Genomic DNA, 26,225 nt, shown 5'->3' with positions numbered 1-26,225 from the left:
TTCTCTGACACTGACCAGTTGTAGCTGTGTAGAAATAGAGTAACTTGGGTTGGAAGAAACCTTTAGAGGTCTCTGCTGTAACCTGCTGAGAGCAGGTCCAGCCTGATCGCATTGCTGTGACTTTGTCCAGCTGCCTTGTTTGCAGAGATGGAGGTTCCATGACTGATCCCTATTCCACTCTTGACAACCCATGAGGTGGAAACTTTTTCTCAACTATCTAAGAACAGTTTCCCATGCAGCTGCATGGGTTCATTGTCTCTCATCACATCACACCTCTGAGAAGAGCCTCTCTCTGCCTTCTCTGCATCTTCCAAATAGGTAGTTGAAGACATTAGTGAAACTTTCCCCATTGGCTTCCTTTTCTTAAGGCTGCATCAACCTGCTTGTCTCAGTCTCTTATACATCACTTGTACATCTTCTGGTACGTTCTTGTGCTCTCCAGGGCATCAAGTGGAATTGCTGCAGGAGGTTCCTGTGAATCTTGTGCTGGGGAGCCCAAAACTGGGCACAGGATTGCAGACATGATCTGACAAGTGCTGGATGGAGTAGAGGAAAAATCACTCCACTGAAAAAGGTCACTCATTGAAATGACTTCCTTGGCCAGCTAGCTACACTCTTACAAGTACAGCCTGGGACCTGTTTGCTCTCTGACTGCAAGACAAGTGTAAGAAACAAGCGTTGTAAAGTGAACTGGAAACACTTAGGCTAGCATTTGTACATGTGTGACCATCTTGTCCACCTCTTCTAAGGAAGAGAGCCTGCCAGCTTGGGTCTTGGAGGTTTTTGAACAGGAGGCAGCACTGAAGGATCCTGATCACTTTTTTAAGTGCTTTACCTTAGTGATAAAGTAAAGGACCTTGCCTTGAGTTTCTACCCAGGTGAAAACCTGTCAGGTTTTTTAGTCCTGCTGCTAATAAGTTGATCTAGGGCATTAAGAATGAACCTCTAAAGGAACATGAATAGCCTCATAATTTTAGCCCTTGCTGCACACAGAGCTTTGGAGTTTGCAAATGCCATCCTGAAGCAAATGATCTGTCTTTCCTTGTCGGCTGGTCTCTCAGGCAGCTCCTGTTTCTGCTCCCTATCACTGTTTCTCCCCTCGATTTGTAGTTGTTTCTATCATCTCCAGAGCCCTTTAATCCAACTCCTAATTTAATGCCATTGCTTGAAGGTCTGCATCTGGTGAGAATCTGTGCGTTAGGTTGCAGTTATACAACAGATTGTTCAGTCATGTAACTGTGTTTCCTTCTAGTGAAAAAATTATGCCAAAGCTGCTACTACTATAGCATACACTACTGTCGTGAAGTGTAGCTTACAATGGAACCAGCTGTGCTGCAGAAAACAGGTACACTACATGGTCATCTGGATTGCTGGAACTGATGGGATTGGGAAGTGATGCCTTCTTGCATTTTGATCTGCACCTCATCGAAGCGTAGCTGTGACTTCATGCTGGAGCATCTCTTTGCAGCTGCCTAGTGGCTATTTGGCTGTGATAAAATCAGCCTCTCTCTGCTAAGTGGGTTATTTGCAGGACAACGCATGTGTTAGTGCACACAGGTGTGGGTATGTGCATGTGTAATAATCAGCAGTGGAAAATAACCTAGCTGTGATGGCAGGCTTTCTCTTAGGGTGTCTTTCACGGGGCAGTAATATAGCAGTGAGCATTTAACTTTGGCCTGAGCAAGACATTTTGAAAAAGACTTAGTTTTCTTGGAGCACTATATTTAAATTCCAATTTTTAAATCAATTTCTAACCTTTGTATTTATATGTTCAGAAAATTCTTTTGATACCTTTTCAATTTACCAACACTGAATTAAAACCCTTCAGAATGTATGGCTGGTCCTTCTCCTTACGCGTCACTTTACGTTGCAGAGAGGGGTGGTTGTGCCAAGTCTACCCCTTTGCTTTCAAGATAAAGAACATTGACAATTCATGGGTGGCAGCTAAGGAAGAAACCCTTTAAATATTTTTTTTTTTCAGAGAATATGAAATTAGATCTGTGTAAACATAAAATTTATATTTATTAATGTGTGTGAGTGTGTGTGTCTATATAGATATATAAATGGTCCATGACTATTTCTTTCTCTTAAATGGTACTTTACACAGACTTTTATACAGTGTGTTGGTAAATTCCTGCACCAGGCACTGGTTCTAAAAGAACAATGTACCTATTTTTGTAATATGAGCAGCCAGAAGAAGCAGCTTTACTTCAGTGATTGCTCTCATTCCTGTCACAGAGCAGAAGAGATGACTTGGTACTTGCATCTTCCTTGTGTAGGAGCCCTGCTTTTGGCTTTGTCACGCTTGCAGCAACCCCACCCCATGCTGCTCTTCTGGCAAGAAAATCTCCTGAATGGCACTAATGAAAGCTGGAATCCTTTCCTGTCTCAAATTAATCTCTTTACAGATTCTGCTCTGTAAGTAATGGGACCTTATTTTTAACAGAGGAACTGAACGGAGGGCTCATGAGGATGCTGTAAGGTTGAGGAATTCCTCCCTGTCAGGTGGTTAAGCTAATGCTGGGGTGCTGCGAAATGTTTCCTCTGTCCTCCTTTTATGATGCTCCTATCTCTTCCCAGGGTGTGAGGTGTGTGTATAGCCCCTTAAAACAAGTTTTTCTAATGTTCCCATTCACCTAAATGTCCAAATTTGAGCTATGGCTTAACTCCATGAGGATCACTAAATTCACAAGTGTGTGTTTTGGCCCACTTGGGCCTTTTGAGGATTACTCTTAAAAGCAGGTGATACTTGGCTTCCTAATCCTGATTGCTCTTCCAGAACCAGAAATCCTTTCCCTGTAAGGACCTGAATGAATGCTTCACCTCAGTGCTTACTATCTGGTGACTGGGCTCTGATACTAGAGGGGAGGACAGGATTTGGTGGTAAGAAGAGTAATAGAAGCAGTGAAAGGAAACCGCTTTCCTCCTCAGCAGAAAACAGCCCATGTTAAAACCACACTTCCCCTAGTATCTGGTTACTGCTTCATGGCTGCTGCTGAGTTAAGCAATGCACCTTTGCTGTGATCTCAGCCTTTCAGTCCTGCTTCTATCCCACCTCAGTTTCACTTAAAGCAGTCTGAAACAGAGCCTGCCTTCAAGCTAAGGGCAACGTTGAGGAGAAATGTTCTGCTAGCTGAAAGAAATATGAGATTTAAATGGAGCAGAAAAAGGGAGATTTCCTTCTGTTTCACTGCCTTGCTGCTAAAAGTCTGGTGCAAAACATTCTAATGTTCTGATTTATATGCCATTCTTTGGAGGTGGGCAGGCTGCTAGGTAGGCAGAGTGGCTCTATAGCAAACGAATTACCATAAACCTAAACTTTCTTAATCTCTATTTCTCTCCTGAATGGGCTTGAAGTAGAGAGAACCAGAGTATTGTTTGTAAGGTCTTTTGCTTTAATGGAAAAGAAAATGGAGAATATATATGTGTGTATATATATATATAAATCTCAGTCAAACATACTGATACAGAAAATGGAATGGCTTTAAAATGAAGAAATCTTACAAGACATTGTCTTGGGTTCTGGCCATTTGTAGAGCAATGGGACTGCCCTTGTCCAGCCTGCCAACCAACCTCCACATAGCCAAAAAGAGCATTCAAGAGTCTGTAGCTCTCCAAAGGACTGTTTTCAGTAAGACTGTTAAAAGCTGCTTTAGGGATAAATCACAAGTTGTATGTGAGCAACGGATGGTAAAGGTGGAAATTCAGATCCAACTCTGAATATTTGCTTAGATAAATCAGAAAAACCTGAAATCCCCCTGTTCTGCAGATAACACATTCCCACTGAGTCCTTAGGGGAAGGCTGTACCCCAAAATACCTGAGGACCTGAAATACCTCAGTGGCTTCATAGAAGCATTTTGTAACAGAGATGTGGGGGGAGCCTCGCCCCTTTCACCTTCGTTTGGCACTTAAAGACAGGGAATGGATGGGGGGACTAAAGCCACGTTTGCATTTCAGTTCCTGGTGTTGCCTGTACAAGACACCTCCAGCCAGATGTTATGGGGTTTGCGGGGTTCTTTTTTCTTACAGTTGATATCAAGAGTATTTTTATGTGACTTGTTTTCATGATCAGTGCTTTTCACAAAGCAGGTGTGTATCCCAAGGGGGAAAGCTCCATCTGGGGCAATGGATGTGAAGTTCATCATCATGATCTGGCCACGTTGCAGTGCTGCTCCTGTGAGATGCTTAACTGCACAGGCAGACTGTGGCTCCCACGAGGGCTGGGAGAGCATCCTGGTCGTGCCAAGGAGGCTGCTGCTCACCAGAGGAGATGGTAAATACAAGCATCCACGGAGCAGGACCTGCATTTCCACATCAGATGGGATACAAGTGGTTTTGTTTGGTTTTGATACGGAGCCATACTTTGTTTTTTTTAAGTAATTTGAGATCTGAATGTGATTTCTAATGTATCAAGAACGTTAATATTTTAAAGCTATAACAAAGTTTTAAATTTCTACTATTTTTGTTTTTCACTTATTTGAACTGTCCTGTTACCTTCATTTGATGTATGTGGTTGGGGAATGTTGCTTCTCCTCTTAGCATTTGTTTCTATAACCAGAAATAAAATTATATATGAAAGAGAAAATGCCCTGAAATTCCTTGCTGCTTTTGAGTGACAGATCTGCATCTTTCCAGCAGTGTCATAGGGGGTTAGGATTCCTGCACCAGCCTGTGTTATACCTACCCCTTCCACTATGTGAGTGTTTCAGTGTTTTTCTAGTCCTTTTATTATTAAATGCTTTAGGAAGTGTATGTTTGGACACCTTGCATTCATTTAGAGCTCATGGATACTCTGATCCCTTGTTAGTTATTTGGGAAGCTGTTAACTCACGGCAGAGGGAACATATGTAACTCTGTGTGTTTGAGATCCATAATGCTTCCCTTGGGGATTATAAATGATTCCTCCAGGTCTAGCTTTCATTTTGTCATGAAGTGAAATGCTGTTATTTTGAAAGACAAACTATTCCAGTGTGTTTCCCTGTAGTTTATAGGGATTGTTTCACCTAAGTGTATAAGGTCAGAGGGTAGTTCTTTACCTACCTTACAGCTAGGTTTTCCTGTCTATAATAGAGCTATATAAACCCAGGGTTCACTTTGACCAAAGCCATTCTGAGTTTTGAAATGGAATAACTTTTAAGACCTCAGTTGACACAAAGTAGCTGTATTTGACTAAATAATGTTTAAAAATAGACACAGTGTAGCAAAGATTCAGGCACCCTATTAAGGAACTTAATGCCTGGCCAGCATAAGGCAAGGAAATACCAGAAGTCAAAGTGCCAAGCTCCCTCCTGTGACATCTTCTCCCTGCAGAGTGATGCACAGCTCAGTGGTAGGAGCTTCAGTCTTACTGGCAGTCAGGAGCAGACATAGTTCTAATTGGGGGAATATTAACATCTTTTTAAGCTTTTGGAAGCTGGAGCCCACCTGCTGAGCAGCTGTGTTAACACCTCCAGCCCTTTGGGAAGCAGCATATTTTAAAGGGGTTGTAGGAAAGGTTAATACATCCCTTTTTTATCATCATGCTCTTAGGAACCCAAACTCAGCCCTATCTCTGCCATGAAGCGTTGGTTCCCATGGGTCTGAGTCCTGAGAGCTGATCTCTTTCACGCCGTGCAGGACAGCCTCAGAGGAGGCTTCCCCTTGGGCTCCTAAAAGCAGAGAATAACAGCAGCAGCATGTCAGAGCAACCAATGAACAGCCACTAGGCAGGATCTTCCCGTTTCCCCTTCTTCCCTCCTCTTGGTGGGCAGGATCCAATCCTCTTTCCCCAGGACTATCACCAGCCATACTCCACCCCTCCCGTAACCTTCGCCAGGCGGAACCTTCGTGCAGCAGCAGCCGCATCCCCCCGGAGCCGGCCTGGGCGGACCGCCAGCCCCTGGGGGAACCCTTTGACTGCGTACCAAGGCGGAGGGAGCTGCGGACTGTGCGGCATGTTCACGGCGGCGGCTGAGAGCTTCCTCAAGCAGGCGAGGTACCGGGGGGTGCTGAGGGTACCGGGGGTGTGCTGAGGGTACCGGGACAGTGCTGAGGGTACCGGGGGTGTGCTGAGGGTACCGGGGGGTGCTGAGGGGACCGGAAGGGTGCTGACGGTACCGGGGGGGTGCTGAGGGTACCGGGGGGTGCTGAGGTACCGGGGGGTGCTGAGGGTATCGGGGTGTGCTGAGGTACCGGGAGGTGCTGAGGGTACCGGGGGGGGTGCTGAGGGTACCGGGAGGGTGCTGAGGGTACCGGAAGGGTGTTGAGGGTACCGGGGGTGCTGACAGCTCGGGAAGTGCTGAGGTACCGGGGGTAGGTAGTAGGGCTCCCTTGGGGGGGGCCGATGTCCTGCCTGAGGGGCCGGAGTTCCACTGTCCCGGATGGGAGGCTTCCAATGAAGGCCAAGAGCTGAGCGGTGTCCCCATGGCCGCTGCCCCCGGCAGGGAGATCCAGGAGGAAGAGCTGCGGAGATTCACGTCCCGCGTGGCCGCCCTGCTGCAGGGCCCGGAGCTGGGCGCGGAGGCCGCGGACTGCCTGCAGAGGCTGCACCTCACCGTGGCCGCCACCAAATACCCCCGCAGGTGAGCGGCTTGTGTCCCGTTTGGTGCTTGCAAGCAGCAGCGCCTTCCTTCATTGACAGAAGGGAAGGGAGGGGGAGAGCTTCGTGCCTTAAACAATCACCTTGTTTGGGAAACACTGAGTTCCACATACGTGTAAAGCCCTTCACTGGCTTTATTTTCCCCCCATTGCTAAGCAGAAGCTGCTTCCCTTTGAGTTCATGTCACTGCGCTGTGCTATGGAACAAAATTCAGGAGATCACCCCAAGACCAAGAATACGCAGGAAATAAGCATCTGAATCTTGCCTTGCTGTGATGCTTTGCTGTGTTCCTCTTGCAGGCTAGATGGCAAGTTTGTGGAGCTATTGCAGACAGTGCTGTGTTCATCCAAGAGCCCTGCGCAGATCCAGGTGTTGTGTGCTGCCATCCTGAGAGAGATGTCACCTTGCAATGAGCTGATTCTGTCCTGTGATAAGATTCAAGATGCAAAGCTCCTGAGCCTGGTCTCTTCTGTCCTTTTGGCACAGGTAAATGACCTGCCAAGGCAGAAATCTTCCCTTGTCAATAGGGACTCGCTTTCTGATTGTTCCCTGTTTGCTGAGTTCAAAGAGAGTGAAAAATTAATTGGAAGTGTCTAGAAAAAGCAGAAGCATTTCCATGTTTATTTTAAAAAACCCAAAACCTAATTATTCTGCTTTGCATAGGGAAAAAATTGCGTATTTTTGCATTTAGTATTTGATAACAAAGACTGAAAACTGTGGTGTGTAGAGACTGAGAACCTCAAGCAGGCTTGTAACTAACTGGAAGCAAAAAGGACCTCTTTAATGCTAGCTGGCTGCTATAATAAAGTCAGGGCTGCTTGAACCTGTAGAGCAAAAGATTTGACAGTGAATTTATGATTCCTGCTTTTCATGGTGCTGGCTTTCATGTTCAAAGGTAAAAATATATGCATAGAGCCTATAAAACATGGAGGGCTATAAATGTGGATGGCACTTCAAAGATCTAGATTCTCCATGGGGAAGAAGACATGAGGACCTTCCTGGTTTGACTGTTGCCTGCACTGACTGCCCTCTGGGGAATAAGCTGGAAACTTTTCCCTTCTGTTTCTTCTTTTACTATTATTGTGCCTATTAAAGGTAAAATGTTTTTCTGCACCTTCTCATTCTGAGCTTCACTGTGTGCCAGAAGTGCCTCTATGTTTCAGATTGCTCCTCTGAGTCTCACTTAGCTGGAGGAAATGAAAACATAGGAACAGAAAACAGTGACATATTACTGTGTGCTGCCTTACAAAGCACCTCTCTCCCATATCCAGCTTTGAGACTGTCCTGCAATGTAAAAGCATACCTTGTGTGTTAGTTTTGGTTAGATTACAACTAAAATCATGAAGGGCTTTTCATCAGTGTTTGATGTTACTAAAGCTTACTGCATTTTAGCCATTTCAGTGTCATTTCTCTAACATGGGCTGCAATGAGCAGCAGCATCATTCATGAAAGCAGCTCCACTTTAAAAACATCTGCATGTTTTCACTTGTCACTGCTTTGGGTGGAAATTATCCTCCTTGTCTTTGCTCCTCTGCCTTCTGGCTCTGCAAAACTCGTGTTCTTTTTGTAAAGCTTTTGGCTTTCCACAAAACACAGCCTCTACTATTTATAGCCACAGCTATAACAGCCTCTAAAAGAGGAAGCTGCTTTATTTTCCACATTGTGAGGCTATGGACTAACCAAAGAGTCCTAGAACATGATCAGACAGCAAATTTTCTGTTCATACATCTCTAATTTAACAACTGAACCAGCAAACTGACTGTGTGGGGGGTAGTTAGTGCTAGAACTGCTCTAGAATTGGTGGATCATCGTATTTAAATTGAAGACATCCATTGGAGTTGTTAACTTCCACTATAAGTGATGGTTGTCCACAAACCTGTTGCTCCATCATAGTACTCTCCCCTCTTGGAATTTGTGAATTTACATTGTAGAAGATCTCTGTAAAATGTGGTAGAATAGCCTGTCCTGTAAGTTCCTTTGGTGTTTGACATTGGTACCGATGCCTGATGGAAGAGTTTGTATGGTATTGGTCTCTAGCACTAGTAGATGATCTGCCTAGCTCTACCTTTGCTTCATTTTTCAGGGAAACAAGAAGGTTGTGTCTGCTGTGGGGCAGCATGTTATAAAAGTCCTCGAAGGAAGACTGCCTGAGGGTCAGAGTGCACGGTACCTTCTTCCTGTCCTGTCAAATGTCATCAGTCTTTCACCAGAATCCCTAACTGAAGGTAAATATATATGAGGGCCTGAGACAACCATCTGGCTGTGACCTGTATAGTGATTAGAAGGCTTGCTGAAATACTTGGCTGGGAGTAGGACTTAGAAACTGCTGTTAAAGTGACACCTCTGCCACTAGGAAAGTGAACTTACTGGCCAAGATGTATTTTACCACTCAAAAATGGGACTGGGCCTTCAGCTGCTTTGGCCCCTTCTGGGGACCAGAGTCTGTTCTGTGTGGATTTGTGTCATGGTAACAGGTACCCTAGCTAAAGTCTCCAGATGCAGTAGGAGTGTGAAATTGTAGCTGTACTGAAGCAAAGTAAGAGATAGAAACAGAGATGTGCCTGTGTGTCTGTTCAAGAGAGCAGCAAAAACAACTAGGTGTACTCTCCATAAGAGGCAGGACTGTGTGGGTAGCGGTGGGCAATATGCCCTAGTGAGTAAGCCATAGGAGAGCATTCCATGTGTAAAATGATGAGGAATTGTCTTGTGAGCAAGAGTCTGTTTCTGGGAGTTTTCTGTGAGATTTGTGTATGTCCTGCAGTATGCAGGAGCAGTTCTGGGGAGGATGCTGAGCCAAGGTGTATGGGCTGGCTGAACAGGCAGGATCACCTGCCTGAGCTCCTGTGTGTTCTCTGTGAGGGATTTATGTCTCTGTCTGCAGAGCTGAAGCCAGCCACTGCCTGAATAGATTTGACAGCATTTTTGCACCTTCCTCTCAATAGCATGTGGATGGAGACAAAGGAATAAGTGCCTCTCGACTCTTCTGGTACTAGAAGTCCTTGATTCTAGTGCTCACTCCTTGACTTTTTGTCTGAGGAAATAGGCAAAACAACAATGAGACTGACCCCAATGGCTAGGAGCTGGAAAAGGACACAGGGCTCTGAAATGAGTGCGAGTGATACTGAAGTAGTATGAGGAGGAGTACAGGGCATCCACCTTGGGGTACCAGTTTCTTTGCTGGGTCAGAGAGGTGGCAGTCTAGGCTGGAGGAAAAGCACAGCAGCTAAGGGGTGGCAGAGGCTGCTTCTCTGCCCAATCTAGCAATGACCCTGTGACTTGCCTTGTACAGAGCAGACCAATGTAGTCAGTAAAAAGATGGCAGACTGGCTGAGGCATGCGAGTATTCAGCAAGGAGTCACTCAGTCCTCTGGAGGCTTCTTCAGTCCCAGAAGCAGACAGGTAAGTGATCATCTCACAGGGTCATTTGTTAGTTACCTGCTGTTTCAGGTTCCCAAAATCGTCTTCTCTTGGGAAATGATAACTTAGAAATGCCAAGACACAAAGGAAAGCCAAGCAGAGGGATTTATAGCTCCAAGATTTAGGAGTTCTGCTGCAGAGCCAGAGCTTTGATCCTTGAAGTAGTTTTGAGGGGAAAGTCTTTTAGTGACCATTAACTTGGAATAAAAGCTGATTGCAAACGAGGCCTGTGTCAGAGAGAGGTCGAGAGTTTGAAGTGTTTCAGCTGAGGGAGGGATCCAACAGAGCTGGCTTTTCTCTGCAAGACCCTGTAAATGGGGTCCTTATCTCCATGGGCTCAGTGGAGTTCTCCCTCCCTTCTCTCTTAGCCTCTCCCTGAGCATCTGACCTGCTGCATCTTTTCTCACAGCCTGGTCCTGTCACAGAGGTGGATGGTGCCGTTGCCACAGACTTCTTCACAGTGCTCTCAGTGGGTCAGTGCTACACACAGGACCAGTGGCTCAACATGCAAGCCTTCTCCATGCTGCGGAAGTGGCTGCTGTGCTATGGGGACAAGGAGTTGAAAACTCCCAGTTCAGGTACGAGCTGAAGGGCTGTGGACCAGTCTGGGTTGCACCCTCAAGAGGAGTGTGTGCTCTGTGATGCTTAGGTGGCTGCACCAGCAACCCAGCAAGTGGCAGGAATAGGGGTAAGAGTTAAGAGTTCATGGACTAGGAGCAGGGAAACTTTGGGAAGAAATCTCACAAAACCTCCTTACTGATCCTTACTGACCCTTCACAAGGAATTACTTGTTCAGTGAATCCCCTAGTTTCAGACAACACTCCATGGGTCCCTGAGAAAAAAAAAAAGGCCTGGGTGGTGGGAGACAGCATCTCCTTAGTGTTCTTGTAAAACTCCGTTCTTCCCCAGTCTCCTTTTCTTCATAGTGCACCTGAGGACTGAGAGCAACCTTGCTGTTAGTGAGCAATTGTGTGGGTTACATTGCCCAGACATGAGCTGATACATGGTAACCTTGATTCTGTAGATGACAAATCAGGAATGGACAGCTCTGTGATGTCCGTGGTCTCAACTACATCCACATCTGGTGTCCTGCTGTCCCCAAAGGAGTATCTGCGGGAGAAAGCCTTTGAGTACTGCCAGCGGCTGATTGAGCAGAGCGACCGGCGTGAGTCTTGTCATGAACCCTCCTTGGAGTTCTCTTGGTAGTATTCCTGGAAGTGTTTCTGGTTCACTGCCTCTCTGGGCTGGGATCTCACTCCCTAGACTCCGTAGTCAGGTTGTAGGCATAGGACCTGTTGCAGCTGCTGGAGAAAATCATTGACCAGCCCTGAGCTGGTGTGCTGGGAGGGATTTGGAGGCAATGGCCATGTTCTGCCTTCCACCCTTGGTTTGCAGGGCAAGCTGTGGAACCTGGTTCTCCTTAGCCTGGGATCAGGATTAGTATATGTTCCCAGCTGTCCTAAAATCTTTGTTAGTGCTCAAAGTGACAACCTGATATCCCTGTTTGGACTCCAAGTTTAACTTGGACTTCTTTCTCTGTCAGGTCCCCTGAAGAAAAATGATGGAGACCTACAGAAAGCTGTAAGTACACAGAGGTGGGGCTGAAGCTCTGGGAGTTTTGGCTTCTCCCACTCTGATGTGACTCTCTGTTCTCCTGCAGTGTCTCATTGAGGCAGTGACAATCATGGACATCATCTGCAAACAGGACTCCTCCTACGTGCACCGCGCAATCTCCTTCCTGAGCACCTTGTATGGCAGAATCTGTGGGGATGCCTCTTATGCAAGAGCAGTACTGCCCGTTGCCCAGTTCTTCCTGAACCACAGTAAGTCATCAGCTCTCACCCCCTCCTCCATGGTCTACTTCTGCATACTCTTAGCACAGCCTTTTCTTCTGGCAGTTTGCTGGCTGCTAGAGTTGTTAATTCAGCCTTGGCTGTACTCTGGGATGGATGATCCCACTCCAAGAGACCCAGGAGATGGGGTGTCTTGTACCTTTTGTTGGCTGGGCTGCTGCGTCGGCTGTGCTCAGCAATGTGCTGTGTTCTCCTAGGTGAAATGGCAACTGTGGACTCCGATGCAATCTATGAACACCTATTCATTGATATCCCAGCTCAGCATTTCCACAACCCATCACTGGCCTTTGAGTTTGTCCAGTTCTGCAAAGACAACAGCCAGCTCTTCACTGAGACCTCCAGCATATTCAAGCAGAGCTTCCCAAATCTCTTTAAGGTACAGCTTGCTGGAGCACCACAGGAGAGAGCCTGTGCCCCAGAACCTCTTCATGTGCCTCCATGGCAGTGCTAGGGAGAGAACACACAACGACTGTTATAAAAGCAAGTGTGAGTTTGAAGAGGTTCTGGGTGTGATTAGCACTGCCAGTAGAGGAGTCTGTGTTGGGATTACTGCCTGTGGGTTGGAAAGCAGTAAACACAGTTAAGACACAGCACTTTGTTTCTGGAAAACTTTAATAAGTTGCAGCTTGCCACCCACTGAAGCAGCTGCCAGATTCTGTGTTGAGCTTCCGGCAGCCCCCAGGTCTTGACCAAACCCTCAGACTTCTCTGGTTTTGCTTTTGAGAAGTGACTTTCCTTTCCCTGTCCCTTTCAGTCACGGTGTGAGAATCATCTGGGTGTGTGGTGGGGTAGGATGGCTAATGCAGCAGTTTGTGCTTGTTCCTTGCAGTTCCTGGCATGGAACAGCCCACCCCTCATCTCAGAGTTTGTGGACCTTCTCCCAGTTCTGCTGGATGCAGGCACAGCCATTGAGATCTTCCATTTGCTACTTGACCTACCCTGTTTGACAGCAGCTCTGGACATCCAGCTGAAGTAATGCTACTTTCTGTTCCTCTCACTTGCTAATCAGGGTTTTGATGGTGACCATAGCCTAGTATGTTTCTGTGAGTCTCAGCTGCCCTCTGGCTGCTGCTATTATAGAATGAGAGGCATCTGCTACAGTCAGGTTAACACAAAGCTGCAGCCTGGTTTTTCTAGTGATGTGTTGTGCATGAGAAGAGAAGGTGAACAGCTCTTGCACTTCAGTCCATTTCCCTCTCCGTATCTAGTTCCAAACAGTTGCCATGTGAGAGTATCTGCCACCTCAGTACAGAGGTGTTGGCTACCAGTTCTTTCCTCCCTGCTCATACTCCTCTTTTCTGGCTTTCATCTCCTGAAGGCATACAGAGGTTTCTTCCTGAGGAAGAATTATTAGGAACTTTGAGTCCCCAGGAAGATGGGATAGCACTGGAACTGGCTCTTACTGGAGTGCTTGGAAAAGGGTCTCATCCTAGAGGCAAGAGGTTGTTGGGTTTTGGTAGGTGGGGGAAACAGAGCATCATTTTCCCCTTTCCCAGGAATGATACAGAACCAATTCTGGAGCTATTGTCTGAGCTTATAATGTTCTGTCATCTAAGTTCTCTGGCCTCCAGAAGGCTTGGAGAAGGCCGGCTTTCTGTCCCTGTTTTAGTGGAAAGGGAATTACTCCATTCTACAGGATTCCAGCTGTGCCCTGTGCCTATTCTCATAATGCAGCACATTCTTTGTGTTGACCTCCTGCTAGGTCAGCTGCTCTTCCTCCCTCCAAGAGGGCTGCCAACAACCCAGCTGTGAAGCCAGCCACCTGTATGGAAGCCTTTCGCCATCCCCTCTACAAAAGCATGTTCCAGTATCTTCTCCGCACCAGTTCTACTCCTGAAGATGCCCCAGAGAGGTGGGACACTGCTGTAGGAGACTGCCACAAGGGTTTGGTTCGGCCATCCTGCTCTTGGAAGCAGCACTGGGATTGATGGGAAGTCATAGCTGGGGTGAGATGGATTTGGTCTTCCCTGCGTTAGCTTTGCCAAGTGCTGAAAGGCTTTGCTGTGGGGTTGGAGGAGGGCAGCCAGGAGAGTAGTTGGGAACAAGCTTCAGCAGGAACTCTACTCTTGCCCACAGGCTGATTCCACTTCGGCAGCTGTTGGGATCCCTGGCCAGCAGCCCAAGGGTCGTGCAGTGTTCAGAGACTGTCCCTGTCTTACTGGAGCTCTTTTTCAGGGTGGTGGCAGAGGTAAGCCCTTTTGGGGGAGTTTGGTTCCCAGTCATGCTGGGATCCCTCATTACATGAAGAACAGTTGTAGAAGCAAAATTGTTAAGACACTGCAGCTTCAAGAGAGTTATATATGGGGGGAGTGGGATGCTCTAATAGTGACATGAACCAGCACTGAGCTGGCTACTTCATCCAGAGAAGCAGAAAAGATAAGTGTTCTCTCAGTCAGCTGAAAAGGAGGTGGGTGAGAGCAGAATGAGTGCCTGGTACTGGCTTTGTGCACTGCTCCCCTCCTGCTAGATCAGGCTGTTTCTGTGCCGGCTGTCTTATCTGGCTGGTTAATTTGGGTTCTGGATGCTGAAAGTCACTGGTGTTGCTGAAACAAGGCTGTTTGTCAGTTTGCAGATGGTCCACTGATAAACCAGCTGGTGGTGCTGCTGCTGCAGAGGAGTGACCAGCTCTATGAGATCCCAGCATTTAAAGATGAAGTGTACAGGTGAGATGGGACATTAGGCCCAGCCAAGCTCCCTCCCTTTCACTGCCTGCAGCCTGCCAGCCCAGGAGCCTTTTCAGCTGTGGTCCAGTCCCTGCTGTGACAGAGTGTGCAGGCACTGTGCCACGGGCTGGGTGTTGCCAGCACCTCCTTGGTTTGGTGATGACCACCTTGCCCCTGGTCTGAGCTCTGCCCACCTCTCTTCTCCAGGGTGCTGAGCTCGCAGCTGGTGGTGCTCTGCAGTCTGCACCCTGCAGTCATCGTGGAAGCATCCACAGAGATCCTGGAGTTCTCAGGAATGGTCAGCAATGCCCAGAACAAGGAAGCCATCTTCACCCAGATGGTAAGCAAGGCCTGCCTGCTGCTGGCACAGGTTGCTCCAGGCTGCAGTGTGATCTGTTGATCACCTTCCCTTTCCTCCTCTCCTCTGTCCTAGGATTAGCTAATCTGATTTGCTTTGATTCCCTTCTGCTTGCCCTGAACACATCTGCCTTTGCTTCAGGTCTGGGCAATAGGAGAGTACATGTCTGCATCCTACGACAAGCGCTGCACTGTGGAGCAGATCAATGAGTTCTTTGAAACTCTAGAGGTTGTGCTCTTTGAAATCACCCAGCTCCGACCACTGGCCAGCATCCCCCACTATGCACCCAGCACCATCAGTGTCCTTATGGCCACCTTGACCAAGTTGGCAGCTCGCAGCCAGGACTTGATCCCCAGGTGAGGATGGATGGCAAGAAAGGCTAAGGGCTGAAACACGCAGAGCTCATGGGTCCAAACACAGATGTTTGCTAGTGTTAAATAATCAAGCTTGTCAGCTGATGGAACCTGAAACTGGAACAGGATAGAGGAAGCAAGCTGTGGGGAACACAGTTTAGATGCCTCTGCTGACCTGGGCTCTGTGCCTCAGGAGAAAGGGTTGGGTAGCATCTGGTGTTCATCTGCAACAGTCTTGGAGTACACAGGTTTAAGTAGTGACCTTACTGGGTGCAAAGGTCCTGCCAGCTGATGTGTGTGTCCTTCTCTCCTGCAGAGTGTCCATGTTCCTATCCAAGATGAGGACGTTTGTGCAGAGCCCAGCTGTCACCTCTGTTTACTGTGAGACAGACCTTGAGGAGCTCCAAATGCGGGCAACTGAGCTCAGTAACCTCCTGAAAATGCCAGATGTGGCTCAGTTTGTGCTCACTCCACCCGCAGGTGTGGGCAGCACACGGTTTCAGAGAGAGGTGAATGACTCCCTCCCTTTTGCCTTGAGGATAGTCACCCATCTCCTAGAGCCAGCTGCTGGCTGCATGCCATGGTGAGGGCATGAGGTTTCTGAGAGGCTCCAGCCTCTGTTGCAACTCACTGGACACTGTTGATGCTAAGGCTGAAGCCCTGCTCTTCACTGGAAATGAGGAACAAATGATTGTGAATGAAACAGAAAACAGGAATAAGTAGAGCTGAGGTTGCTCTTCTGGTGTAAGGCTGTTTGTGTTTCTGTCTCCTAACACTCGTTGCTTTTCTGTCGCCTAAGTTAGTTTTATCTCTCTCTGGCAGTAAGGATTGAAAATCCCAGTGGATTTGTGTGAATGTGACAGGAGAGCAAATGCATGCATTAATGCCCTGCCAGCACACCATGCCCCTGTGGAGACATACTTCATCTTCGCTCCCCTTCTCTGACTTGTTTCTCCCTCCCTTTTGCCCTCGTTACACCCTGACTATGCATATGCTTCCTTCATTGCCTCTCTGCTTGCAGCCAAGCAAAGGCCTGTGCAAGGTGGAGAGAGCAGAAGTGACTCCTTTAAGTCTATTGTAAGCCCTTGCTGCTCTTGTGCCTTACCTTCAGAGTGAACATGTTGAGATCCAACAGCCAGCTACCAGACAAGAGCTTAGAGAGATTTATTGATCCAGTTTATTGTTGACACCAAGAGCATTTCTTAGCATACATCAGCCCCGTGTCAAACAGGCGCCATGCTGTGTTCTGTATCTGCATCAGAAGTTTATACACATTCGAGCTGTACAGTATTAACAAATAGGGGAAGTAAATACATCCCACTGCTCCTCCCAGGAGAAGCAAGCCCTCATGCATGCTAGTAAATAGCAGGGATTATTTACAGTCTGTTTCAATGCCTGACTGCACTGTGAGCAACACACAGCTCTGGGGCTGATTCCCCCCTCCAGGGATGCCTGCAGTCAGGCTTGGTGGGGAGCAGAGGGTTGCATTGGTACCACTGGAACTTGCCAGGGTGCAGCCCCAGTACTGTCTAGTGCAAACTGAGCCTCCCCCAAGGCCCTGTCTCCAGGGCAGAGGGGAGTGAGGAGTGCATGCAGCTTGCCCAAGGGCTCTGGCAGCCTATTTCCTGCCCTACAAACCTCCTGAGCTCCTTGGAGGATGAGAGGCAGACATACTTGCATGATACAGTGGAGTGAATCACCATGAGCCCTGTGGGGCCCTGAGCCTTTGCTTGCCTGCCTGGTGCAGCTGAGTCAGTGGCAGGAGAGATGCATTGCTCCCAGTCCCTGCTGGGGCAGCACCCCAGTCTAGTTGGCATGAGCATGGCCTAGCAGCAAAGCAAGGCACTGGTGTCTCAGTGAAAGTGCTCTGTCCGTCTTGCCTTGGAAAAGGCAGGCCAGGCTGTACAGAAATTCAGTACTGGGGTATTTCCCCTATGTAGATTATTTTGACATCCCTCCTGCAAAGTGCAAGACCAAGCCCAGAACCCAAAACTACAGCAGTGAGGTTTAATTAAGGCCAACCCTGTTGAACATCCTTTTTTTAGCATCACAGTCCTCAGAGCACCGTTGTTGTGAGATGCCATGTGAACATCCAATTTGCTTCCAGAGCTAGATCGTGCTGGTTTAAGTGCAGGGTGTGATTCAGGGCTTAGTTGCAGCCTCTTCTAATAGGGTTTGGCTGAACTAGGTCTCGGTATCAGTCTATATGTGGAAATGAGGTCAGGTTTATCCTGTGAATGCTGTTAAAAACACAGAGAGGACTTGGCAGGCAGGAGGCAGCCGCACGGTGGAGCTGCCACCTCGGCTCTGCTGACACCACTGTTGGAGCAGCTACCAGAGCTCCTTTGGGACGTTCAAGACTGACCTTCCAAAGGGGACCTCCTGCTGCCCATCAGCACCACGCACTTCTGAGGTGCTCTGAGCTGGGCAGGAAACAGGGTGGCCTTACAACGGCCTGGCAAAGCTGGAGGGACACCAGGACATGGTGTCAAGATGTCATTTGTCCGCCTGGACTAGTGTCAGGATGGTGCTGGGCTCACTCAGGTTCCTGGTGGCCTTGGATAGGGCAGAGTCTCTGCTGGGTTAGTCCTAGGCTCCTTCTGCCAGGATCATGGTGCCAGAGCCAGGCAGTACATCTGCTGCATGAGCAAGGGCAAGAGCATCTTCTTCAGGGGCTCTTCCCAGGGCTCACAGGGAACTGCTGGTGGTGTCAGCCCTTTGCTGTAGCTGCTTCCCATCCCAAAGCAGGCCTGGGGGCAGTGTGATTATAGCCAAGCAGCAGAAAGGCACCTGACTTAGGGTATGGCACTAGGGAACTTGATCTTCTAGCAGTGCATCCCACTTCGAATCCTGTTTCTGGGTGCTTGTGCTGCCTTTACCACTCCCAAACCTGGGCACGCTTTTCCAGCCTGATATGCCAGCATCTCCAGTGGTCACTGCCACAGGCAAAACCCAGGCCTGCCCCACATGCCAACCTTTAAATCCCAAAGGTGTTTCAAGCCTTCCACCATGGAGAAATCACACAGGGCTGCCAGCCTAGGGGAATGGAGGAGCTGTGAGGGGAGCATCCCCTTCCTGCCCCTGCCAGAGGGGACAAAGGACTAGGCAAGCTCCTGAGAAGGATGATACACGGTACAAAGTGAAGCCGGGCAAGGGATCAGGAATGATGCTTCCAGTAAGTGCAGTGGGAGAAGCGTGCACCTCCCTTGTGTTGTCCTTTCATCCACTGCAGTGCAGGGGCAAGGTGTCGATAAGCAAATAAAGGGTGGTTGTGGAGTCCTGGTCCTCCCTTTTGCACTCCAGGCTCCTCAGGGTCAGCCTGAACCAGAGCTGCACCCACAAGCTGCTGCAGAAGGACCCTTGTGCCACAGGGACTAGGAGGAAGATGAGCTGGAACTGATCTTTTTGGCTATTTCCATGTCCGACTTGGCAACCAGGAACCGCAGCTTCTTCCCTCCGGAGCGGATGAGGTCCACGGCACTGCAGAGAGCAGCAACAGGAAGAGGGGTGAGTTCTGGCTCCCCACAGCCTGCCAGGAGCCTGCCAGGTCATGGACATGTACAACACCCCCCCCCATTTGCAGATCAGCTGCACCCTCTGCTTTGTGCTTGCTCAGAGTCACAGGCAGGGACTGTTTCTATTCACAGAGAGCCTGGCCTCTATGCCAGTGCTGCCAGGGTAAGCACAAACAAGCCCTGAGCTGCTCTGCCCCATAGCCTCTGCAGGGTGCAAGCTGTCCCATTCCACCACCTTTGGGAGGAACTGTGGGGTGGGCTGGGGTTAGAGCAGCAGTGCATTGCTGAGAACCATCTCTGGGACTGTTGATCCATCTTCCAAATCCCCCAAAAGCTGCCTTTCCCCATTTCCAATGTCCTGTGTGGGTTTTTCCTCTCTCTGCAGCTTGCTTTTACTGCAGCAACCTCTGCATTATTGACTGTACCAGGGACATGGAGACCCCTGTGCAGCTCCTTGCTGCAGAACAGCTGAAAACCTGTCCTTGAGCAGTAACTCCCACAGTGCTGATACCAGCCCAGACCCTTCTGCAAGGTGCAACTCACCTTTGGTAGTCTGCCCCGATGAGACTGGTGCCATTGACAGCCAGGATGCGGTCCCCGATGGAGAGCCTGCCATCAGCAGCTGCAGGGCTGTCCTCGATCAGCGTGCGGATGTAGATCCCAGGAGAGCAGAGAGGAGTGTGCTGTTGGCAGGGAAAGGTGGTGAGTGATCAACTGGGGTATAGGGGACATGAAAGGTTTGTGGTCCCAAAAGGCTGAGCTATCTAGGAAGGGTGACTGTCCCCTGCGGCTCACAGCCAAGTGGGTGCCTGATGCACTGGGGAACTTGATGGATGGGTGCTGGGGACGGTGTCACAGTAACAGGAAGGAAATGCAAACCTTCAGGTTTATATCAGTTCATAAAGGAGAGGTGGAGGCAAGTTTTCTTGTTCAGTTTAATTAAGAGTAAAGCATCGTTAACCTGCAGCCATCTTGGGATGGGAGCTCTTTACTCTTTGTCCCAGCAGCTCCGTGATGCCCTGTTTCCTACTGACTAATGCACTGCCGTGAAAGGCCACTTAGTAAAATGATCCACCACACTCAGCCAGATTGCAACGTCCCCTTGAGCAATGAGTGCTGCTGTTGGAGCAGTTCTGGCATCCTGCGAGCTTCCCTTTGCCACCCGCTTAAGGGTGGAGGAAAGACCTCGGCTGAGTCATTTTCCTTCCACCAGAGAGCTGAGCCTGTCTGCTCTCTGCAGCTGCAGGACAGATGTGATTGACTTTGTGTGCATGGCACAGCAACCTGGGAGCAGGGATCTGCTCCTCCTGAGAGATCTGTCTGCCTAGAAGCACTCTAGGTGCCATGGGAAGCCAACAGCTTCTGGATGGTTTCACATGTCCCATGCCATCAACCCTGTCCTGTGATGGGTGAGGACTCACCAAGCCATCAATCAGCCCCATCCCCAGCCCGATGGGTCCTCTCTCCAGCTCCACCACGAAGACATAGCAGAAATCATCGGTGGCAGAGCTGCGGCTGGAAGACTCTGGTGTGGGGTAGTCATAGGGGGTCGGTGAACATCCTGCCAGCAGAGAGACTCGGTTACCACTATGGCATCACCCAAACCAGCCTCACAACCCCCAAAACCCCATCAAAGCCAACCTTGGGTACCCCCAGGGCTATGATGCTTTGTTTGCTCTCCTTATCCAAACATGGACAAGTCCCCACAGGAACCAGGGAAGGAGAACAGCAGCAAACACCCTCATGCCCCGATCCTGCACCCCAAGTCAGGGCAGTGCCAGCTGTCATTACCTTCAGGAGTGCTGCCTTTGGTGCCATTCATCCCGTTCCTCCGGGGGTCCTGCAGCCCCTTGCCGGTGCCCTGTGGGGACTCTGGGCTGATGGAGTCGAAGTTCAATGGGGTGGTGGGGGGTGTCAGGAGGCAGGAGGGGTCTGTCGGTGAGGGTCCAGCCTTGGGGGCCAGGCCCCTGCCCAGTTGCAGCTGCTGGAGCCTCTCCTGGAGCTGGGGCTCACTGTCAGGGTGCTCACAGGGGCAGCCATTGGTGGCCAGGCAGAGCAAGGGGCTCCCCTCTGGCTCGGTGCAATGGTCCTCCTGGGTGATGGTGCTCCCCAAGGCAGCAGCAGGGCTCCTGCTCACCTCCAGGACATCTGCTGTCGTGCATGCCTCTTCCTTAAGGAGAGAAATGCTCTATGGGACCCCTTACATGGGCTTGTCACACTCTACCTGCACCCCACCACCCTGTGCGCTCTGCAGGCAGGATGGTTCCAGCCAAAGCCCTGGAAATCAGGATGCTGCTAGGGCTTGTCCTAGCACAGTTCTGCACCCCAGGTTTGGGGCCAGGGCTGTGCTGGGGAAGCTCACAGCCAGATGGAAGGGGGATTCCTGGTCATGTCTGTGCTGGGGGATCTCAACACTGGGGGGCACAGTGATGTGGTCCAAGGGTGGCAGAAGGAGGTAGTGGTGCCTGTAGGTGCTGCAGTCAATGGGGAGAAAAGAGCATCTACTAGAGGAATGTCCTCTGCAGGGAGCTGGAGATGAATGGCAATTGAGCTTGGCACCTGCAGCACGTCTCACCCTCTCTGTGCTTTATAGGAATTAGCTAATCAGTGCTTTTGTGCTTGCCTGGCTACATGGGGACAGGCAGGGCAGGGAGGACCAGGAATACACAGGGAGAAGGGGAGTGCTGCTGCAGATATCCCCCTTCTTCCCTCCTCCCCACTAACGAGATTGCTGGCACCAGCCTGTCCTTCCTGCTCACCTTCCCACTCCCTCCAGGCTGGGGGATTAACAGCACTAATCCTTCCAACAGCTCTACAGCAAGCCCTTGCACTGGGCTCAGAGGGATCCAAAACCCTTCTGCCTACCCAGGAGAGGAGCAGACCCTCCATGGGGTACAGGCTACCTTTGAGGGTGCTGAGCCTGGCCCCTCGCTGGTGCTGGGACTCTTGCTCTGCAGGCTCCAGAGGAAGTGGCGGATGTAAAGGAGGTGCCTGTAGATGTTGTCATCCAACGTCTCCATCTCCAGGTCCACTTTGAAGCCCCCGCTAGGCAGGATGATGGGAGGGTGGTTGTCAAAGGACTCCAGCATCTCATCTGAAAGGCAGAGAGGTTAACACTGGCCTGGCTGTACCCTGCTCCTGGCTCCTGACTCTCAGCCATGTGTGGTCTTCCAGATGGGACTGGGGACATGGTGAGGTGCAAGGCAACAGCATTCCCCATCTGGGCACACAGAAAGACCCCCAAGCCCTTCTGAGTGCACTTTGCATCCTTTGCAGTATCTGAACCACAAGCCCATGGCTATTCCCAATCACTGCAATTACTCCAGAAGTCCCAGAGAGGGAAAGGGAATTGTCTGCTTGGCTTCTACATAAAAACCTCAGAGGGATCCTGTGTGTGACCAGAGCACAGTGACCAGAGCAGCACTGAGCACGAAGCCGGGGGCTCACCGGGCCGGAAGGTGGCCGGGCTCTCCTCCTCGCTGGGCTGCCACGCTGCGATGCAGCCCACATCCATCACCACCTCACACTGGCTCAGCACCCGATGGAGCTGCGCGGGGCTCAGCGCTGGGAACTCGGCTCGCAGGGATGCCCAGGTCATCTGAGCAGGGAGACAGAGCATGGGGTGAAGAGGTGAGGAGCTGCCTTCAGTGAGGAGCTGCCTTCAGTGAGGAGCTGGGGCTCGCGAGGGGAATGGGAGGGAGAGAACAGGTGAGACAGAGTCATAGAATCCCAGACTGGTTTGGGTTGGAAAGGACCTAAGCTCATCCAGTTCCAAACCCTTCCAGCACCTTCCACTAGAGCAGGTTGCTCCAAGTCCCATCCAACATGGCTTTAATGCTTAAAGATGGACTGAACCTGAGCATCCCTCCTTGATACTGCCCACCCAACCCACATGGGTGACAGGCTGCAGAAGAAAGCACATATCATGGTAGGGACCCCCAAACACCAAGCAGTGTTTCTCCTGCCGGTACCCATCCCGATGCCAAGCACCCCTCACCTGCACCAGCTGGGAGCCAGGCATGGCCAGCAGGTTGGCCACGTTGGCAAGTTTGGCAAAGAACTGCTGGGAGAGCTGCTCGAAGCCAGCACCACGCAACCAGTCCAGGAGCAGCCGCACGCTGGCACGAAGCTTCACCCCCTGTGACCAGTGGAAGCAGCCAAGAGAGGAGCCTGAGGAGGCAGAACATCCATCAGCACTGTCAGGGAATGGGTCACCTTGCCTTCAGCTGGAACCCAGGGGGAGGGATGTCCCAGGGAAGCAGGTTAATGTCCCCAGCATCCTATAGCTGTAAGTACTGGTGGTGGCTGGATCACACCCGGCACTAATAGCAGTGTTAATGAGGGCTAATGAGCACCTCAGTCAGAGAGCAGGCTGCAGTAGTTTGTTACTGAGCTGCTCTCAGCATCCTTTGCTCAGGCTCAAAAGGGCAGTACCCTTGCAGGAGGTGAGGAGAGGGCACTTGTGGGATTAAACCCCTCCTGGGAATGGGGATGGCAACTAGGTCTGTGCTTGACCTGCTTATCCCCAGCCCCTTCAAGCTGCTTGAAGCCCCCTCCCTCCTGTACCCCTCAAGGTGGGACTGGGATGGACTGGAGGATCTCCTAAGGGGTCCATGCCCTACAGGTTACCCTGTAGGTGTTGAAGGAGGACTGACCCTTATCCAGGAGCTGGTTGAAGAGCAGGGTGTTGGAGAAGAAGAAGAGGTATGCGAACATCTGGGAGGTGATCTCGGGGTGCACTTCATACTGGTGCAGCAGCTCCAGTGTTGCCTGGTAGATGAGTACAACCCTGCGGAGCTCCTCGGGCAGCGATGGGTTCGCACGCCAGCTCTCCCTGCACTCATTCTGGAAGGGGTTGCACTCCAGCAGCGCAGGGAGAGACATGTACAGACACTGCAGAGAGAGGTCAGTGCACACCACAATGATCCTGCTGCTTTTTAACCTTCTTTTCCTTTCTATAAGCCAAACCCTTCTGATCCCCCTCACCTCCACAAGCCAAGCAAGGTGCTGCTCTGGTAAGGGGTTGCTCTGGCTCACCCCTGCCTCTGTGCGCTCTGGTGTTGCACAAGGATGTATTTAAATGATATATAAATATTAAATAAATATAAAAATGAACGTTTCTGGTGCTTTTAGCAGTCAGAGGTGACAGCGTGGGACAGCTCAGCTAAAGGGACCTGAAAACTGAGCTGAACCAGGGCTGGGAACAAGGGCGAAAGAAAAACCAGAACTGATGGGGATGACCTTTCCCTATGGATTAAACAGGAGAGCAACACCTAGCATCCACTCCTGCTAAGGGGAAGGTGAGCAATGCCTGCGTCCCTGCGTGCTGACACCAGCACACAGCAGCCTTTCTTCTGCCTCACACTGCCTGCTCTGTTCCCTGCTCCCGATGCTGCCTGGCTCTTGCGGTCCAACGGCGACGGTCCAGGGGCCCCTTTCCATCACACCCTGAATCACACCATTATGCCACGCTGGCCAGAGCCAAGCAGCTCTCCCCAAATGCCTCCCCTGGGCCGCTGCACTGCAGGCAAGGAAACACGCTGCAGTAATCCAATCCTTCTCCTGGGCTCTGACCAGAAATCGAGACATTTCAGCCCAAAGGAAAACACCTCAATGTGGTGCAGCTGCCAGCATGGAAAAGCTTAAAGAAACCTTCTGCAACAGCACAAGAGCTGCTGGGGATGCTTGGGCCAGCCCCACAGGATGCTGCTCCCCTCTCTGCAAGCACATACCTTGGAGATGTAGTAGACACACTGCTGGAAGGTGTACATGATCACCTCCTCCAGCACCGTCATCGCCTCCTCGCTGGCTGTGATGGTCGAGGAGAAAAGAGACTCCTTGGAGCCTATGGGACGAAGAGAGGAGGATGGGGAGCAAATGGGCAGCAGTGAAATGGATTCAAGTCACTGCTCCCAAATTCCCAGGGTGATGTTATCGGTGCTTCCAGGCTGGCATCACCTCTGTGGCATCCCTCAAAGAGCCACTGGCAGGACAGCCCAGTACCGCAGCATGGTGGTCTCAGCCTACCATGCTACCCCCAAAGCATTAACCACAAGCTGCCATGATGGGAAGGGGAGGCTTGGATGTGAATACAACACAGCCTGGCCCTGAAGCTGAGCAGCATCACTGCACGATGTGAGGCTGCTCCTCCTGCATGGATTACCCCAGCTTGCACTGCAGAGATGCCCCTGCTGATGAGGATTAAGGGGGGTTAAAGGAGCATCTCCATGGCACTGACCACTGGTTGCAACTGGGGATTAGCAGAGCAAAGGCACTTTGGTTGGAGAAGCAAGGAGGGTGCTGTGTCCAGCCTTACCTCTGATGTCCAACTCCTCCTCCATGCTCTGGATATAGGTGGGTGACTTCTGCTGGATGAAGTAAAGGATCTCAATAGCGTTGGCCATCCAGAAGAGGATGTGCTGCAGGTCTGGGAGAAGGTCCGTGACGGAGAACTGGGACAGGGTGGCAGGGTCCTGGCTGGGGAGACACAGAGAGCATTGTGGCTGCTGCTCCTCAGCATCCCCACTCAAGCTGCTGGGGAGAAAACAGCCAGCCTGGGGCAATGCCAAAGAGCTGCTGCCTCCCCTCACCCATAAGCCCAGCATCCCCCTAAGGAAGACCCTTTACAAGCAGTGATATGGTGGTTCCTGCCCCATGGGGTGGCAAAGGGGACCATGCAGGGACCAGGGTGGCCGAAGGCTGCTTGGTCTTTGTAGGATAACACTTTCAGGTGAGACTGCCCCTAATAGAGCTGAACTGCAGTAAGTGCTCCAAGAAGCATGTGCTGTTCCTGCCAGCTCCGGATGGCTCAACCCAGCCCATTCACATGGGGCTGTTCAAGAATAAAACTAACCAAATAAAAAGCATCTGGGAAGTTGCTCAACTGCTTTTCCCTGCTACAGGAATAGGCCTGGGAAGCATCTGTGGGAGCTTTGGAGCCTGGATCTTGGAAGTGGCTGGGAAGGCAGCCCCCCATACTGCTGTGATGGCCCCCAAAGTGGTGCTCCCATGCCTGTGCCACCATCTCTGGATGCACACTGCAACACCAGCCCTATCTATACTCCAGAGAGAGGTCTTCCGCATTAAGGGTGTGAGACCCTGCACTGGGGCCACCCCTGCTATATATCCCTTAGGAATTCTGAAGCCACATGTGCAAAGCCTTGGCCAGGTCTTGGATCAGAGAAGACCTCAGAGCTGCTGCAGGTCCTATTCCTGCAACAAGCCAGCCCTACACATTTCCAAGCAGGAGCTTTGTAGGCAACGTGGCAAAAGAACCAGGAGCTGAACGCATGGGATTAAGCAGGAAAACTCAGTGTGCATCAGTGCATCAGGCACTTTGAAGGTGACTTTAAGCAGCCACAGACTCCCCTCACTCACGGAGGAAGAAATGGGTTGAATTCTCCCCATTTAGGGCCAAAACAAGGCAAAGCAGGAGGTGCACTTACTGCTGGGATTGCTTTTCGGCCAGCTCCCGTGTCCGCTCCTAGG

The 26,225-nt window shown here is 50.5% G+C and overlaps 2 protein-coding genes across 2 annotated transcripts in view; one reads left to right on the top strand and one right to left on the bottom strand.

The window, feature by feature from the left end:
* The first annotated feature begins 5,915 nt into the window (after positions 1-5,915).
* On the top strand, positions 5,916-16,489 carry AP5Z1 (adaptor related protein complex 5 subunit zeta 1). The gene is made up of 17 exons (XM_005145295.3): positions 5,916-5,975; positions 6,424-6,561; positions 6,878-7,064; positions 8,662-8,803; positions 9,868-9,977; positions 10,405-10,573; positions 11,020-11,160; positions 11,539-11,576; positions 11,656-11,818; positions 12,046-12,224; positions 12,678-12,820; positions 13,551-13,700; positions 13,925-14,036; positions 14,414-14,511; positions 14,719-14,851; positions 15,011-15,225; positions 15,539-16,489. Exons 1-17 carry the CDS (start codon positions 5,935-5,937, stop codon positions 15,807-15,809), a joined length of 2,430 nt encoding a protein of 809 aa, XP_005145352.2. The 5' UTR covers positions 5,916-5,934; the 3' UTR covers positions 15,810-16,489.
* RADIL (Rap associating with DIL domain) overlaps positions 16,377-26,225 on the bottom strand; it is a 24,087-nt gene continuing 14,238 nt past the window's right edge. Inside the window, exons 6-16 of the mRNA XM_034065110.1 lie at positions 26,183-26,220; positions 25,054-25,214; positions 24,470-24,582; positions 23,393-23,630; positions 22,735-22,907; positions 22,185-22,335; positions 21,641-21,831; positions 20,529-20,907; positions 20,159-20,298; positions 19,281-19,420; positions 16,377-18,702 (exon numbers count right to left, since the gene is read on the bottom strand). Of these exons, the coding sequence (XP_033921001.1) occupies positions 18,597-18,702; positions 19,281-19,420; positions 20,159-20,298; positions 20,529-20,907; positions 21,641-21,831; positions 22,185-22,335; positions 22,735-22,907; positions 23,393-23,630; positions 24,470-24,582; positions 25,054-25,214; positions 26,183-26,220 (1,830 nt within the window). The 3' untranslated portion in view covers positions 16,377-18,596. The remainder of the gene's footprint in view (positions 18,703-19,280; positions 19,421-20,158; positions 20,299-20,528; positions 20,908-21,640; positions 21,832-22,184; positions 22,336-22,734; positions 22,908-23,392; positions 23,631-24,469; positions 24,583-25,053; positions 25,215-26,182; positions 26,221-26,225) is intronic.

Source organism: Melopsittacus undulatus, chromosome 8 (assembly GCF_012275295.1).
Source record: "Melopsittacus undulatus isolate bMelUnd1 chromosome 8, bMelUnd1.mat.Z, whole genome shotgun sequence".
Taxonomy (NCBI): domain Eukaryota; kingdom Metazoa; phylum Chordata; class Aves; order Psittaciformes; family Psittaculidae; genus Melopsittacus; species Melopsittacus undulatus.
Note: the sequence above shows the minus strand (reverse complement) of the source record. Positions and strands in the feature narration are given on the sequence as shown.